The 17,325-nt window shown below is 31.4% G+C and overlaps 3 protein-coding genes and 3 pseudogenes across 4 annotated transcripts; 1 reads left to right on the top strand and 5 right to left on the bottom strand.

The window, feature by feature from the left end:
- Nucleotides 1-1,768: 1,768 nt before the first annotated feature.
- LOC128390060 (uncharacterized) lies at nucleotides 1,769-5,010 on the bottom strand. 2 transcript variants are annotated; one of them, XM_053349726.1, is made up of 8 exons: nucleotides 4,841-5,010; nucleotides 4,622-4,747; nucleotides 4,391-4,450; nucleotides 4,293-4,327; nucleotides 2,972-3,034; nucleotides 2,638-2,893; nucleotides 2,361-2,575; nucleotides 1,769-2,298 (listed from the first exon to the last, which is right to left on the bottom strand). In XM_053349726.1, exons 2-8 carry the CDS (start codon nucleotides 4,710-4,712, stop codon nucleotides 1,903-1,905), a joined length of 1,116 nt encoding a protein of 371 aa, XP_053205701.1. In that variant the 5' UTR covers nucleotides 4,713-4,747; nucleotides 4,841-5,010; the 3' UTR covers nucleotides 1,769-1,902. The 2 variants fall into 2 exon arrangements, with proteins under 2 accessions (XP_053205701.1, XP_053205702.1); XM_053349727.1 differs by having other exon boundaries at nucleotides 2,638-2,710.
- On the top strand, nucleotides 4,947-6,411 carry LOC128390070 (ras-related protein Rab-27A-like; annotated as a pseudogene).
- Nucleotides 6,412-6,655: 244 nt separating this feature from the next.
- Nucleotides 6,656-10,623, bottom strand: LOC128390069 (MFS-type transporter SLC18B1-like; annotated as a pseudogene).
- Nucleotides 10,526-11,502, bottom strand: LOC128390061 (uncharacterized). The gene is made up of 2 exons (XM_053349728.1): nucleotides 11,335-11,502; nucleotides 10,526-11,272 (listed from the first exon to the last, which is right to left on the bottom strand). The coding sequence occupies exons 1-2, from the start codon at nucleotides 11,443-11,445 to the stop codon at nucleotides 10,877-10,879; spliced, it is 507 nt and encodes a 168-aa protein (XP_053205703.1). The 5' UTR covers nucleotides 11,446-11,502; the 3' UTR covers nucleotides 10,526-10,876.
- Nucleotides 11,503-11,605: 103 nt separating this feature from the next.
- On the bottom strand, nucleotides 11,606-12,606 carry LOC128390051 (uncharacterized). Its single transcript, XM_053349721.1, has 4 exons — nucleotides 12,400-12,606; nucleotides 12,169-12,228; nucleotides 12,008-12,105; nucleotides 11,606-11,929 (listed from the first exon to the last, which is right to left on the bottom strand). The coding sequence occupies exons 1-4, from the start codon at nucleotides 12,488-12,490 to the stop codon at nucleotides 11,606-11,608; spliced, it is 573 nt and encodes a 190-aa protein (XP_053205696.1). The 5' UTR covers nucleotides 12,491-12,606.
- Nucleotides 12,607-13,250: 644 nt separating this feature from the next.
- On the bottom strand, nucleotides 13,251-15,576 carry LOC128390065 (catenin beta-1-like; annotated as a pseudogene).
- Between the last annotated feature and the right edge of the window lie 1,749 nt (nucleotides 15,577-17,325).

The raw sequence follows: 17,325 nt of genomic DNA, 5'->3' as shown, positions 1-17,325 counted from the left end.
GACTATTCTTGACACTTTGTCTCCTCTTTATCAATCTAATGGTTAATTGTTGATCAAATTAGTTAACTATTTAGGTTGATCATTTCTCTGTTTGATTCCTTCCGGTTAAGTTAACTGTAATTCCTTTCACAATCAATGTTTCCAATACAAATTACGAGAGAAACTAAAATAATAATCTTCAATTTTAATTAACCCCTTTTAATGAGTTAATCTTATTAATAAATTATTAGTATTTGGTTTGATTGATTAACACACTCGATACAATTGAAATTGTTAATCAAAGTTAATCATCTCACAATTTGACTTGTAAAAGCCCTTGGAGGAAAATTTCCCATAAATTGCTCTCAAGTTTTTGCTTCAACAATTATCTTAATCATAATCTTGTTAATTTAGTTATCTAATTAGAAAGAAATGAATTAAAGATGAGAGTCCGAGAGAAATCAATCAAATCATTTGATCATCATAACGATGATACTTTAACTAAATTGGTGTTCACAATAACAGATTTACGCACAATTAAGTTAATCAGTTAATTTAGTATCTTTACTAATTAGATTTTTTTTTCTCTCTCTCTTCTTAATTGTGATGCAAGTAAATCAATCACAGTTTGATTGACATTATCTACTAATCATAAATCACGGACTCGATGAATACTTGGACTCACCTAATCCAACTTTCGTCATTAACTTTCCTTAATCCGGTTGATTAAATTTTTCTCCAATAAATGTTAATTACCTTTCTAATTGGTACTTAATCTATGTACAATTAACTTGTATCATCAATTTAAGGTCAATTAATGTTAATTTCAAACAATTATAAATCTTAAGTTGTGAGAGCAACAAAAAAAATTTAATCTTCAAGAGGCTTTTACATTAAATCAATTGATTACTCGTTGGTGTTAATCTATCAGTTAATTAATTTAATCGATTACATCAATTAATTAGTATAAACTTTATGTACTTGTATTTTGTTAATTGTCAAATGTTAATATCCTAGTTGATCATGTTAACATAATCACTTGTTAATTACATTTGTTCATTAAGAAAAATGATTCTACAATTGATTAAATTGCAACGATTTCGTTTCTCACAATTTACTCTTTTTTTTCCTCATTTCCTTTGATGACAATTAGGTAACAATGAACGTTAATTATGATTAAATGACAAACTAAACACAATTTATAATGATTAAGGTCAATGAACGATTATCGTACAATCTGAAATCTACCGATGATTATTGATCTAATTGTAAATTGTTCCGCAATTGATACTCAAAAAAAAAAGTCACAACGATTTCTTTTTACAAATTTAATGTTCTTAATCAAATAGATAATATTATGAATTTAATCAGTTGATTTTCTTGTTGTTCAATATCATGAGTTTCATGATTAATCATTGAAAGATGGACGATTAATAGACAATCAATTTTAATTGTCGGTAACAGTTGAAATCAATATATCGGTTAATTGTCATCAAATGATGATGAGTATATAAAAAAGGACCAGAGATACAAAAAGAGGCAACAATTTAATCAAGTTAAATTGTTAATCAAGTGTTAACGCTAATTAATATTATCATGTGATTGTCAATGGTTTGTTAAATTGTATTAATATTTTGGTGATTAAAACAATTTGATTTAAATAAAGTTTGAAGATAAGTGTTATCCAAAATAGCAAATGATTGTTGATGATTAAATTGTATTTATAACAACAATTAAGTAGCATTAATTAAAGATGATCTTAAAAAACAATCAATTTGGCCTCACAATCTTTGTTGTTCAATGATCCTCTTTTTAATTATCATTAAATCAATAGTTGATTACAGAACAGAATTGTGATCAAGTTACCAATTTCTAGAATTATCTTCATCTTAATCAATATTTCGTTTTGTTTTAATACAACAATTAATCATCTTCGATTGGATCAATAAGATAAGGAAGTTGTTGAAATGTTTTAAGAAAACAATTTCTCATGAAATCGAACCCTTGACAGATTCGTTGATTAGTTTGAGATGCAAGTTCAGGCCAATCGTGTTCGATACGTTGATCGGGCCTATTGTAGAACCAAATTTCTCTATTCTTCCTTTGACAATATCGATTAACAATATCTTTCGATTTTTCCGATAATCTGGTTGACTGGCGAAGATCAAGAATAACAATTTCGGGTATAAGGTCAAGTAATTCCGTCAAATTAGAATCATCAAGCCCATAATCGCCTCTAATTGCGAGATTTTTCAATTTCGGATACTTGATTAACAAGTTTCGCAAATCAGTCCAATTATCTGATACATAATTTTCCGGCTGCAATCAGAAAAAAAGTTAAATTGTTGACACTGATCTTAAACAATTAGCTGGTAACTTACATGATCCAGAACTAAATTTCTCAGTGAATTATTTTTGATTGTTTGGTTGATCGATAGTTTTTTCGGCTTGATTAAATGATGAGCACTTTCAACGGATGGACATAAATCCATGAAATGAAATCCAGGATAAGGATTAGTGGCATCATATGAATATAAACAAGCCTCCAAAATTTTTATACTCTCCAATACTGGTCCATCATATGAACTAATTGAAACTTTGATTGGAACCATTAGAACTTTTCGAATAATTTGATATTAAATTAATTCTGTTACTTACAATTGCGACTTCCAATATGAAGTCTTTGGAGATTTTTCAAATAACCAGAATTTGCAATCTCCTCGAAATGATTCTGGAAACAATCAGCGAAATAAAGTTGCTCGAGATTCATGGTCAGTACTCTTGATATCGAACATGGGAATTTATCCCAACATGGTTCATATATTAATCCTTTCACTGATTTAATGCCTTCAATTACTTTGAATATGTCAATAGATTTAAATTTAGTTTCGTTTGTGGGACGAATGTCAAGAATCTGAAATGAAATCGAGACAATTAACAAATTTTAATCGGTGACCCTTTGATTGTGAACTTTATCAAACCCGAAACTGACCTTAAATCTGGGCAATAGTCCTAACAATTGACTTTGACTCAGTGAATCAAGTTTATTGAAGTACAGTCAAACCATTTAGGTTGAACCAAGTTTCTATTTAGCTCAGAATATTTTCTATTTAGTTTGAACTTGCCATCGGCTAATCCATCGGGTTAATCCGTTTTCTCTAGAAAGGTTGAAATTTTCTCTATTTCCTCGAGAAGATTTTCTATTTAGTTTGAACATTTTATTTAATTATTTATTATTTCTCCTTCGAGACTTTTTCCAATATAAATCATCATGTTCTCGTAATAATTTATACAATCGTTTTTAACGACCATTTCACTTGCTAGATCAACTCCATGAAAAACATCATCAGGTGTATTTGGATTGAATCTTTTGACATAATACTTGAGCTGGTTAAACATATTCTCTATTGGGTTGAGAAAAGGTGAATAAGCAGGAAGAAAGATTAGATTATGACCTTTTCCTTCAATTGTATCTTTGACTCCCGTAGAATGATGAAATGGGACATTTTCCATGATTATGTAGGCCTCTTTGATATCATCTCTTTCTAAAAAGCGCAGGAATTGATTGAGAAAGGTTACAAAATGTTCTGTGTCATAACCCTTTTCTTTAGCCTCATAAAAGTAAAGACTACGATAATTAATAGCCGCACAAATTGAGAAATGTTTTCCTCTGACTGCACGAGTCTTGACGTTAGCACGTTCACCAATACGACTCCATCCATAATTAACCCGCGCGTGAACGGCGATGCCTGTTTCGTCGAGAAAAAAAAATTTTTCTCGGTGTCTTTGAATTGTCATAAAGTTTCGAGCATATTCTTTTCTCGCAGCGATTCTTGTTGGGTCATTTCGAGCAACGGGAACAACTGAAATTCGTTTGAAGCTAAAGTTGAGTTTGTTTAAATAATTTCGAATCGTTTCGATACAAATTTCAATTCCAAAGTTTTCTTTAACTTTATCCTTTGCATCATCCAAAGTGATTAAAACAATTTTCATCGAACCAAGAATTCAAAACTTTCACTTGTTCACTTGATAACTTCTTTGGTTTAATTCCTGGTGGTTTTTTGATTACACCACTTTGTTTGTATCTTCGGATAAAAGTATTAATTGAGTTCACAACCATGGTTATGAACAGAATGAGAAATCAGAAGGAAATGTTCAAACTAAATAGAAAATCTTCTCGAGGGAATAGAGAAAATTTCAACCTTTCTAGAGAAAACGGATTAACCCGATGGATAGCCGATGGCAAGTTCAAACTAAATAGAAAATATTCTGAGCTAATAGAAACTTGGTTCAACCTAAATGGTTTGACTGTAAATTGAATTCTTGAAACAGCCAATACTACTGTCGTCTAATTAGTATTAAGATAATTAAGTTAATTGTTGAACCAATTCATTACGATTAATATACTTACCACTTAAATATTTCACCTTATTCAATCTCTGAACAATCAGGAACCTCCAGCGTTGACAAACTATCAAATTATCAAAATGAATTGAAAATTAAATTCAGTTAACAGCAGAAATGATTTGCGATGCGATTTAAATGAACCGCTGATTAATTTTCAGATTATTTTGAAATGAAAATCTACTTCCGTAAAAATGTGAATGAGAGACAATTAAAATTGAGATTATCAATTGCTTACCTTTTGAACAAACAATTAAATCATCTAGATTTGTAATAGATTCAAAAATGGAGGATAAACAATCATCAGGTAGTTTTTCAATGTGAAACATTTGACCAATTTGTTGATCTTTTAGAGTAACATCAACTAATAAACGAAGATATAAAAAGAGAATAGTGAAAACGAATCAAAAAATTGCCAAAAAAATCACTTCAACTGCCAATACTTGACAATACTTACTCGATTGATTGTTGTTACTTTTTTTTTACTTCATCTTATTTGTCAATATTATCAATTTGAGTGATCAAAATCAAGGCCTGATATTAAAAGAATCGATTGGTTAATGATGACCGGAAAAAATCAACTTCCCAATCATAGCCCTTCGGCTCCTGATTATGATTATTTGATTAAATTTTGTCTCTTGGTGATTCGGGAGTGGTAAGACAAGTTTCCTTTACCAATATACTGATGGTTCATTTGATGGTAAATTTATATCAACCGTTGGAATTGATTTCAGGAGAAAAGAGTTGTAAGTTAATTGCTTGTTTTAATCATAGTTACGATTGTTTTCTTAACCAATGTAACATTAGTTAATCAATTGTTTCATTTTCTTAATCAGGTTTATAAGCCACAAAATTTAGACGGAGTTTCAAGGAGAAGTCAACGGATTCACCTTCAACTATGGGACACTGCAGGTCAAGAAAGGTTTGTAATGAAAGGAAAACAATTAACTTGATAAAATTTTGATTCTAATTGTGAAAAATTTACTATCAATCAACAGATTTCGTAGTTTAACAACGGCTTTTTTTCGTGATGCAATGGGCTTCATTTTGATCTTCGATATAACAAGTGAACAATCATTTATCAATATTCGTGGTTGGTTAGATCAATTAAAGACTCATGCTTATTGTAACGATCGATGTAATACTTTGTGGTAATAAGGTTGATCTATTTGAGAAACGAGTTGTTTCCGAGGAACGAGCTAAACAAGAGGCACAAAAATATGGGTGAGCAATTAAGTCTCAACAATTAAAACTAATCACTTTCAATAGAAACTTTTTCATTGAATAAATAGTGATCATTTGTATTCACATTAACTGTTATTTTATGACAAATGGAAAACAGTAAACCCTTTCTGTTCTGATGATTCTTTCGTGTATCGAATCGGCTGGTCCTTTAATTTCTTCCGTTTTTTATTCTAAAATTTTCAATGCAACTATTGAGAACTCTCCAGGTACTGTTTACATTGCTGCTGGTTTTGTTGTCGTCTTTCCTGCCTCTGTAATGATTTGGCTATATTACACTCGAAATACTTGGGATCTTGTACTTCGTGCAGAGGCCGAGGCCAAAGCCACAAAAGAACCACAAGACTCCACTTGTCAGTCAAAATCTGAGTCTTCTGATAGTGACGATTATCACAACAAATCGACTCCAAGAGTGCAAAGCAGAGTAATTTATCAGAGCCAAGAGAATATCGTTACAGTCCATTCCGATCATGTTGAAAAATTTCCTGATCAAGACTCGATTAATTCGGACGAAGACGATGTTTCTAAACTCGAATCAACTTCAACTGATATTGTTCTTGGAACGGTTGAAATTGTTATTGAGAAGACTAATCAATGAAGTAATTGATTTCATGACATGAGAAACTGAGCCACTACTTAATTGTTAAACTGTTAGCAAATCTCATATTGTTTTTGGTGCAAAATTGTAAGATTTTTATCACTTTGTAAACCAGACGCTCGTTTTAATCGAGTAGTTGACACGGATTTGAAGTTAAACAATTATATCATGTAAAGTATTGGAAATTTAATGATAGAAATTAGTATAGAACATGTAAATTGTCAAATTCCATCGTAAAAATAAAGCTCATTTTTATATTCGATTCCTTTCGGTAAGTCACAAGCCTGTACATTTGCTGTTTTCTCGACAGTTATTAGTTAATATCTTTACCACTCAATCTTGTCTAATCACTTTGTTTAAGTCTCACAATCAAAGAGTAATCAATCAACTCTTTGATTTAGATTATGATTTTGGTGAATTATATCCTTAAACTCAATAACGAATTTGTTCATTGAAGTTATTCTTCTTATTCTCACCATCGAAGCTTTTACGCTCATGGAATAACATGGTGAAGATTATAATCAACAACTGATGGAATAAAAAGTGAAAAATTCTTTAGAACTTGAGATAAAATCCAGAACTTCATGAGGTAACCAAAATATAATACAATGTACTTACAATTATCATTGTCAACAAAACGATACCGAAACAAGCTTTAGGAAAGTCGAAATGTTCAACAAGATAACCTCCAATTATGGGTCCAAGGGCAGTTCTGATAATCATATATTACGATGAAACTTTTAGTTAAAATTCACTTTGCAAAAGTAAATTAGTTTCAATTTCTTACCCAAGGCATAAGCAGAAACAAAAGACTACTTATCATTGAACCAGCACCAACATCGTCTTTTAAATCAGATAAACTTGAAAGATCAAAAGAACAATTTGTTATTGATAAATTGGAACATTAGATTACCAATTATCATACTCTTTTTCCCTCATTGCTTGCGTAAAGTTGGAAACGAAACAAAAGGCCAAGCCCATTCCATAAACGATCTGAGAGAATACAACCAGTACAATACTCCTGTAGAAAAGTTTCATTCCATTTAGAATTAGGTTAAACTTGATCTTTAAACTGTCAAACATACGGTTTAATTGGCAAAGGTAAATAGGACCAACCAGAATGAACCCTAATATGATAAGTGAAGAACCGACGATATTCATGAAAGTGACATCTTTATATCTCGACATGAACAGACCAACGATCCAGGTAAAAATACCATAAAATAGACCAGATAATAAGAAAATTGATCCAACTGCTGATGATCGCAGATTAGCAAACTGTTAAGATGAGACGCAAATAATAGAATGTCCCAATATATGATAACGAACTCAATGTCGAAAATTCTTACGCTTCTAATATGTGGCTCCAACATGGATTGATTGAACCCAAAGACGATGCAAAGTACAATAGTTATGAGGATCTGTAATGTTATCCTCCAATTGGATAAAACTTTGAATATTCCAGCACTTTTCTCATTTCTGGTCAATTCTGAATGAAAGATGAAAGAAAATCATCAATTAAACAAACTTAATCAAATTCAAAGTTAGAGATTCAAGATCTTGACTCATCGTGAAGGTTCATGAATATAAAGATAATTAGTAGTCTCTCTTTTTCTCTCTAATCATTAACAGTTTGAAAAGCAAGCAGGAATAGTTAATATTCAAGTTATCAATCGATGAGAGTCTTATATCAATCAAGGATGTGAAAGAAGAAAACAAAATAAAAAATAATCAACAAATCAACAGAAATTTCCCTTTGATTTATAATTATGTTTTTTTCCATCATCGTCACTTGCTATTGTTATTTTTTTCTAATAAATGTCTAATCAGATGATGAGATTTGCTTGATATTAAAATTAATGAAGAGTTTGAATGTGATTCAACAACCGTTATTGATTGAAATTCAATTGGTTAATCAGATAATCCATAATTGAACTCACTTGCTTTTCTCGGGAAGAGGACGAATAGTACTGGAAATGTAAGGGAAAGAAGAGCACCACAGACGAAAAAGGGCAAATCAAAGCCCCCAACCTAACAGAAAGAAAAAATATGTCAGAGACAAAAGATTCATTAGTCAATTATAATTAAATCAAAGATTGCTGATCGATTTGTTTTAGAACCAGACCTCATAAAGGAAACCACCAAGCAGAGGGCCAACGATCATACCAACACCATAACACATCTCAATCAAACCCTATGGAGGAAAAGAGATTGATTTAAAGTGAAAATTATCAGTACCAATGTCCAAAGTCATTTAGAGGATTAGCTTACAAATACTTGAGAGATGTGATTTGGATAATAGACCGGGATTGCGGCATAACACGTTGCTGAGACTGCTGCTAATCCTATTGATCCAAATGATCGGATTAAGGCACAAAAGGTGGTAAATAGTGTCCCATTTGGAGCCCATTTTAATGCTCTGAAAAACAGATGAAACAATTGAAACAAATTAATTGTTAAAAGAAGACTAATATTTATCTTACCCAAACAAGATTATTCCAGTTGATCCAACAAAGATACCAGTTAAAATTGTCAATCTAAATCCAAGTTTAGGTAACTGGATAGAAAAGTGTAAAAACGAATGAGAGTCAAATCATTTGTGAGCCTTGACAAATTAACAAACAACTTTTAACAATAAAAGCTACTAATCAATTGATGATACACAAATTAAGAAATTATTAGCTGATTGTGATTAAGAGTGATTAGTAAAGGGAAAATTGAATAAAAATCAAATGGAAATTAGGAAACATTGTAACCACAGTAACGAATGAGAAAATGAGCATTTTTCTTTAAATTTTAATCTGTAAGTGATTTAGATATAACTCCAGTTAGAATTGAATTTTCTTCCTCGTTTCTATCAATCAAATTATGATTGGGTGATATTGGTTTATGCTAATTTTTCAACGATTAATAGACGAGTAGGTTGTTGTGGTTTTCCACTTGTAACTCACTCAAATTTATTGACAATTAAGAAAAGAATGAAGTTATTATTTAAGTTGATTAGGTCATAATCATCCGATTAATATCACTTCGTTGATTATCATCACCAATATCACCATCGTCATCATCTTCCTTTCGAGTCTGGTGTTAATTTGTTTGATAAAAATCAATGACATTTACGGATAACAACATGGAGAGTCAATCAATGTGCTCACTGTGTGTTTATTATGTTATTAATTGAATTGATTCTTGTTCAAGTTGCTCATAACTAATTGATAACTAATTGATTTATTAGTAATTAATATTTAGACAAAGACAAGTACTCAGGAAAGAAAAAAACTTTTAAAGCAAATTATTGACAACAAAATAGAAATCAAGGTAAATTTAATCTGATTTTCTTTGGTAAGATTGTTAAATGTTGATTAATTTGTCGACTGATGAATCAAAATAAGTACATTAATTATATTTCATTGGTACACCAGGTAATTGATTGTTGGCAAAGAAAATATAAACAACATCTCGTCTCCTTGTAAGAGACGAGATGGAGATAAAAATAGAGATGAAGATGAGGATGAATATGAAGATGAGGATGAAGATGAGAATGAAGATGAAAATGAAGGTGAAATAAAATAATTAAAGTTTCTTTATTAATTACTTTTCATCATCAAAGCAAAAAAGAAAAAGTTACTTAACTTCAAGATACAACTCATTTCTTTTCTCTTGTTGAAATCTAATTCTATCAAAGATATGGTTCCAAAAAATGAATCACTCGGAATGAAAATATATCCCATTTATGGTCAACTTACAAATTTTCCATAGACTGGACACAAGATGAAGGCAATCACTTCCTGGATGGAGAAAAGAAAACCATAGGTCGATGGAGATAGTCCTTTAGATTCAGCCTGTTGATTAGAAAGAAATCAATCAATGATGATTTATTTTATTATCACTTATCGGTTCAGTGAAACGTGCACGACAATAATTAGCCATATACCTTTTTGATGAACTTTAATTAATTTTTCTACACGATACAAAGACCAAGATCATTTAATTACCTCTTTCGGAAAGAAGGTGACAAAACACAATAAGCTGCTCCGGTTATGATGTTTATGTAAGCAAATACAGAGATGAGTAGATAATCACGACGTGACAATTTAATTGGTCCGGTTTGACTGATTGTCGACAATTGTGGTTTAACTGATTTACTCCAATTGGATGAAGAGTCATGATTATCCAGAGGAACCGTTGAAGATGATGAAATGTTGATTGTTGATGTAATTACTGTCGAAGTTTCAATTAATTGGGTTAAATTTCGCTTTTGCAACTTTTTCCACACATTTTCTAATAGTTTAGATCGGTTAACTTTTCTTATGGGTAAATGATACTGTTAATTATATTATTGATTGATTTTTCACCCGATTGATTAGATTTTTGGTAAAGAAATCGTAATAAGGTGTCATTAATCATGCTGATGAAAACGGACTCAAAGAATTAATCTTCTATCATCTTCTATTTATTGACATGAGAGAAGCCTTTTTTTCTCGGCTCCCATTCTCCCTCCTCATTGAGATCTTCATCTCTAGATGAACTATCTTTCAGCTATCATGATTAGTGAGGGAATCAATAGTTGATTACAGAACAGAATTGTGATCAAGTTACCAATTTCTAGAATTATCTTCATCTTAATCAACATTTCGTTTTGTTTTAATACAATTAATCATCTTCGATTGGATCAATAAGATAAGGAAGTTGTTGAAATGTTTTAAGAAAACAATTTCTCATGAAATCGAACCCTTGACAGATTCGTTGATTAGTTTGAGATGCAAGTTCAGGCCAATCGTGTTCGATACGTTGATCGGGCCTATTGTAGAACCAAATTTCTCTATTCTTCCTTTGACAATATCGATTAACAATATCTTTCGATTTTTCCGATAATCTGGTTGACTGGCGAAGATCAAGAATAACAATTTCGGGTATAAGGTCAAGTAATTCCGTCAAATTAGAATCATCAAGCCCATAATCGCCTCTAATTGCGAGATTTTTCAATTTCGGATACTTGATTAACAAGTTTCGCAAATCAGTCCAATTATCTGATACATAATTTTCCGGCTGCAATCAGAAAAAAAGTTAAATTGTTGACACTGATCTTAAACAATTAGCTGGTAACTTACATGATCCAGAACTAAATTTCTCAGTGAATTATTTTTGATTGTTTGGTTGATCGATAGTTTTTTCGGCTTGATTAAATGATGAGCACTTTCAACGGATGGACATAAATCCATGAAATGAAATCCAGGATAAGGATTAGTGGCATCATATGAATATAAACAAGCCTCCAAAATTTTATACTCTCAATACTGGTCCATCATATGAACTAATTGAAACTTTGATTGGAACCATTAGAACTTTTCGAATAATTTGATATTAAATTAATTCTGTTACTTACAATTGCGACTTCAATATGAAGTCTTTGGAGATTTTCAAATAACCAGAATTTGCAATCTCCTCGAAATGATTCTGGAAACAATCAGCGAAATAAAGTTGCTTCAATTTTAATTGATTCTGATTACAATCAATAAACGAAGGCTCAAATAGATTGGTAGCAATCATCTCGAGATTCATGGTCAGTACTCTTGATATCGAACATGGGAATTTATCCCAACATGGTTCATATATTAATCCTTTCACTGATTTAATGCCTTCAATTACTTTGAATATGTCAATAGATTTAAATTTGGTTTCGTTTGTGGGACGAATGTCAAGAATCTGAAATGAAATCGAGACAATTAACAAATTTTAATCGGTGGCCTATTGATTGTGAACTTTATCAAACCCGAAACTGACCTTAAATCTGGGCAATAGTCCTAACAATTGACTTTGACTCAGTGAATCAAGTTTATTGAAGTAAATTGAATTCTTGAAACAGCCAATACTACTGTCGTCTAATTAGTATTAAGATAATTAAGTTAATTGTTGAACCAATTCATTACGATTAATATACTTACCAGTTAAATATTTCACCTTATTCAATCTCTGAACAATCAGGAACCTCCAGCGTTGACAAACTATCAAATTATCAAAATGAATTGAAAATTAAATTCAGTTAACAGCAGAAATGATTTGCGATGCGATTTAAATGAACCGCTGATTAATTTTCAGATTATTTTGAAATGAAAATCTACTTCCGTAAAAATGTGAATGAGAGACAATTAAAATTGAGATTATCAATTGCTTACCTTTTGAACAAACAATTAAATCATCTAGATTTGTAATAGATTCAAAAATGGAGGATAAACAATCATCAGGTAGTTTTTCAATGTGAAACATTTGACCAATTTGTTGATCTTTTAGAGTAAAATATCAATTTGATTTTTGGGATAAACAATTTGAATCACAATCAACAATACATGATTAGGATTAGGATTAGGATTACGCCTGCGTTGCTTAGGTCATTAAGCTTAATTTAATTACTCAACAAGGTTTGAATCACATCACGCAAATAGTTTAATCATCATGAAGATTCTGATCATGAAATGAGTTGAGAAAACAGAGAAAAGTGATTCAGTTTTAATCATTTAATTTTCGAGAGATTTAAACGTTTTACAATTAGAGTCATTAAATTGTTGGGTAAAGAAAATTAATTAGTGAAAGTAAATCTAAACAACAATTAATTTGTAATAGAAATGATCACATTGATTGTTACTTTTCATAGTGTTCAATTTAGTAATATGATTAAGCCAAAGAAACGAGCAGTTTAAATCAACAGTAACAATTTAAATCTAAATTTAACAATTGAGAAACAAATTGGTAGAAATGATTTTTTAATTAGTTAATCAAATTCTTTCCCAGTCATTAAATTACAAGGATTGTTGTTGTAAATTCAGTTTAGTAATTAAAGTTTACAATCGTTTTAAAAATAATCGTTTCCAATTAACTTTTGATGGTAACAATTTAAAGGGAAACAATTTGTTGCAATTAAAATTGTTTTTCTCATCTAATGTTGTTAAGTGGTAACTATTTATTTTTAATTTTCTTTTCATTCAAATTTCTAACGGAAGATAATCAATGTTATTGTTTTTACTTGCGATTGTTATTAAATCAGCATAATTTATTAAATATGTTCTATTGGGTAAATATTAATAGTAAGAAATTAAAATGTAAATTATTATTTAAAGTGTCAGATTTGTATAAGAGTAATAAGATTAAACTGATAAGGCCACTCAAATATTGGTGATAAGTCACTGGAAACGGTTTTTGATTTGATTGTTGATAAGTTAAAGGTCGGTGTCGTACCAAGCGGAGTATTGGTCATTATTGGCGACTTGGTCCTGTTCGTTGTAATATGGTGATGAATAGGGATTGTTAACATCCATATCTGATGTGGTTTGGACGTAAATTGATTGTGGATAAGGATTGAGGGGAGAGGCGAGTGATCCGTAGTGAGATTCAGCTTGTGGTAAGACCTCGTTTTCCACTTCACCGGCTGAAGTCCAATCATTGGGTTCGTCACGGAAAAGGGTTGCTGTCAGTTCAATGATAGACGCTTCTTGTAATCCTGAGGTTTGTCTTCGGACATTCGATACAAAACAGCGGCGGCGAAAGTGGCTGTCACTTCATTTCTAGAATGGAGAAGTTCAGTAAGAGCTGCAGTAGCTCCTTCGGATTCAATAATGTCAACGGCTTTCTTTTCGAGGGACAGTTCACTGAGAACACCAACAGCAGATTGTTGAACGTTCTCATCGTCACAATACAAGAGTTGCACGAATGTTGAGATTAAGTTCATTTCTGTGATAATGGATCGATTATGAACATCTCGAGCTAACATCTTGAATGAATACATCGTTCCCTCGATGATATCGGCGATTTTAACACCATCCATGTATCCTGAAGATGAGTTTCTCTCTTGTTGAGCTTTGGATAAAATTTGATTCAACTTGGGAATAACTCCAGCTTCTCGTAATGGCGCTTGGTTGGCTGGACATTGAGCCAGATTGTGAATTAATCCCACAATTCCCTTGATAAGTGACCAACTGATCGGTAGATTCAAGAAATTTACAATATAATTCAAACCATCATGAAGACGGACATCATTCTGGGCTATTTCTGCTTCCTCATGCTGATGTGTCAGGTGTTTGAGAACACAAATTGCTGGTTCAACGATCTCTTGTCTATCTCCAGCTTGTTTGATGGTTGTAACAATTTTTTCAATTGCATCTAGTTGACATAAGAATAGTTTGTTTTGGGTATTGTTGCAGGTCAAATTGGATAGAATAGCGACCGAACAAACAACAACGTTAAGATCTTCGCTTTTGAGTAAATTGAGTAGAACTTGGAGAAGATGATCAATGTTGAGAATATCGGTGGCAGAATCAGATAAATTCCTCAAAGCCCAAAGGCAACTTAATTGTAATCTTCCGGGTTGTTCCAAGTGCATATCCAAAGCGTAGATTCCTCCGGCTTGGATGATCGCGAGTTTGTTACTTTGACAAACGGACAAAACTTTGAGCAGTCGAGATGTTGTCCAGAGTAATTTCTCATAGTTATGAATAAGCATAATGTTCACAATCTCTGGAACACCACCTGAGGCGAGAATAATCAACTTAGACTCTTGATTTCCATAAGCAAGTAAAGTTAAACATTCGGTCAAAAGAGCGAGGAATTTAGGATTGGGATGATTCAACAATGTGACCATCTTTTGGATCCCTCCGGCGAGTCGAACGGCCATTTTTGATCCTTCTTGATGAAGCAACAGGTTGTAGATCGTTGTCAAGGAATAGTAAACAACTCGATTGATTGGAGAGGTGAGAAGCTTAATTAAGGCAGAGATTCCATCGGACTTGAAAATCGCTAGAAGACCTTGTTGATGTTGAGATAAATTATGTAAAATACTCGCAGCACAAGTGGTTGTTTCAGCTTCGGCATTTGACATCGCCCTAAGAAGAGCGGACACCATTTGAGGAGAATTGATGAGTGCGTGTCGGGAAGCGACTTTTCGCGAAAGATGGTGAACCATTAATGTCGCTTTGTTAACCACCACTTCATCTTCATCATTTAATAGCTTCAACAGCTCAGGAACAGCACTTGTTGCCAAATCAGCGTCATTCTGGTAATTAATCAAAGCTTCAATCGCCAATTTAATCATTTGTGCAGGTTCAGAGAGTCTAAGGACACATGTTTCTGATTTATTGTCGATCGATGTTGTATATAAAATGTCACTTGATAAATCATCGAATAGAGCAGCTCTAATACGCTCAGATCTATTTAATTCCAATGAAGTCATACTGATGAACAATTAATTGTATTGTCAGAACAACAAAGTAAAAAAATTGACATAAAAAAATGAAACTTTCTCAAAGAAAAACAAAGTGGCGATCCATCAAAACGATCGATTATCATCGATTCAAGTGACTGAAACGAATAATCGATTTTTCGATTTCTTTCTTTTTCTCTTTCAATCAAAAATCGATAACAGTTTTTTTGTAAAAATTGATAATCGTTTTATTAAAATGATAAAAATCAGAAACTATTAATACAAATGAGTCATCCAATCAACCGAATGACTAAATTGGCTTGAGGCGCTTTCTTAAAGTTTCAGTTTATTTCAAGTCTCACTTTTTTCATTGAGTTTTCATTGATTCTTTCTAATTACATTTCTTTTCATTATCTAATTGTAATCAACTTATTACCAGATTAATATCTCTGATTACAGTTGATTGAACATCGGACGATGAAGTTCATTTGGTGAACAGAATTATGAAGATTCTGATCATGAAAGGAGTTGAGAAAAAAAGAGAAAAGCGAAATAATCGTAAAGAGAAAAGTGATCAAGTTTTAATCATTTAATTTTCGAGAGATTTAAATGTTTTACAATTACAACGATCTTTTATTTTCTCAATCATTAGAGTCATTAAATTGTTTGATAAAGAAAATTAATTAGTGGAAATAAATCTAAACAACAATTAACTTGCAAGAGAAATGATCACAACTATTGATAAGTAATTGTTACTTTTCATCGTTATTCAATTTAAAGATTTAATTGTCAAATAATATTATGATTAAACCAAAGAAACGAAAATTAGAATGAAAAATCAATTTTTATGATTAGTTAATTGTTCAAACTTATCTGTCATTCTTTATCCGTGTTAATTACACTCCGTTTCCCACTGGTTTAGATTCAGTCCAATTGTTGATTGATCAATTAAGAAATGAGATAAAAAACAATCATCAATGCGATTAATTTATAACAAAGTTAAAGACAACAATTAAGAATCGAGTGATTCGAGATGATTTAATTGTTTCGAAATTTTTCTTATCAAAAAGTTCTAATTCTCGAATTTTATTACAATTCGATTCATTGATATTCTTGGATTGGACCATTGGATTTGGATAGAAACATTGGAACTCATCTTGAAAATGTTAGAATTTGGATTGGAACAATTAGTTAATTGTTGACTTGGATACTCACATGAAAGGTGAATTGAAATTACTTCCAATTACTCTGCCTTGTTTTAAGTATCTCATTAAATTGAAAATGCCATTGAGATCATCGTTTCGATAATGAGGTTCTTCGAGCCCTTTTAATTGTTAACAATTTAACGAGGCAACAATTAGCTTACAGTTTAGGGAGTGATTAAATTTAATTACTTACAATTGGAGGCAGTCGCCATTTTCACAGATCCTCATTACTTGAGCTGATGAATGGTGATCAGTAAATGAGACAACAATCAAAAAAGTAATTAAAAGATAACAAGTAAATATATTAATCTTTGACATTTTTGGTGACATTGTTGATTGAATGATTAAGATCGATGGATTTAGATCAGTGGTTAATCACAATTTATATTCAGCTAATTGTTACAATTAAAGTTCACCAAGTACAATTGCTTAATCAACTTCAAAGTTTAAACTGATTTTCGTAATAGATTGATGATCAATTTTCACCCAACAAATGATAATGGTCTTGAATTTAACTGAATTAAATTTGATTCACTGAGTTGCTCATCACAATTAAATTACTCATAAACTGTTCAAATGTAGGTGAGTTTATATTAATCACAATTAACATAAAAAAACGTAATTTTGATTAATAATTTCCCAGGTAAAAACAAGCAAAACTAAATTAAACATTCACAGTTTTGTTAATCAGATTGTTTGTTGTTAAA

Source organism: Panonychus citri, unplaced genomic scaffold, assembly GCF_014898815.1.
Source record: "Panonychus citri isolate SS breed McGregor unplaced genomic scaffold, ASM1489881v1 Contig00114, whole genome shotgun sequence".
Classification (NCBI taxonomy): Eukaryota; Metazoa; Arthropoda; class Arachnida; order Trombidiformes; family Tetranychidae; genus Panonychus; species Panonychus citri.
The sequence above is the reverse complement of the archived record's forward strand: the minus strand, read 5'-3'. Positions and strand labels throughout refer to the sequence as shown.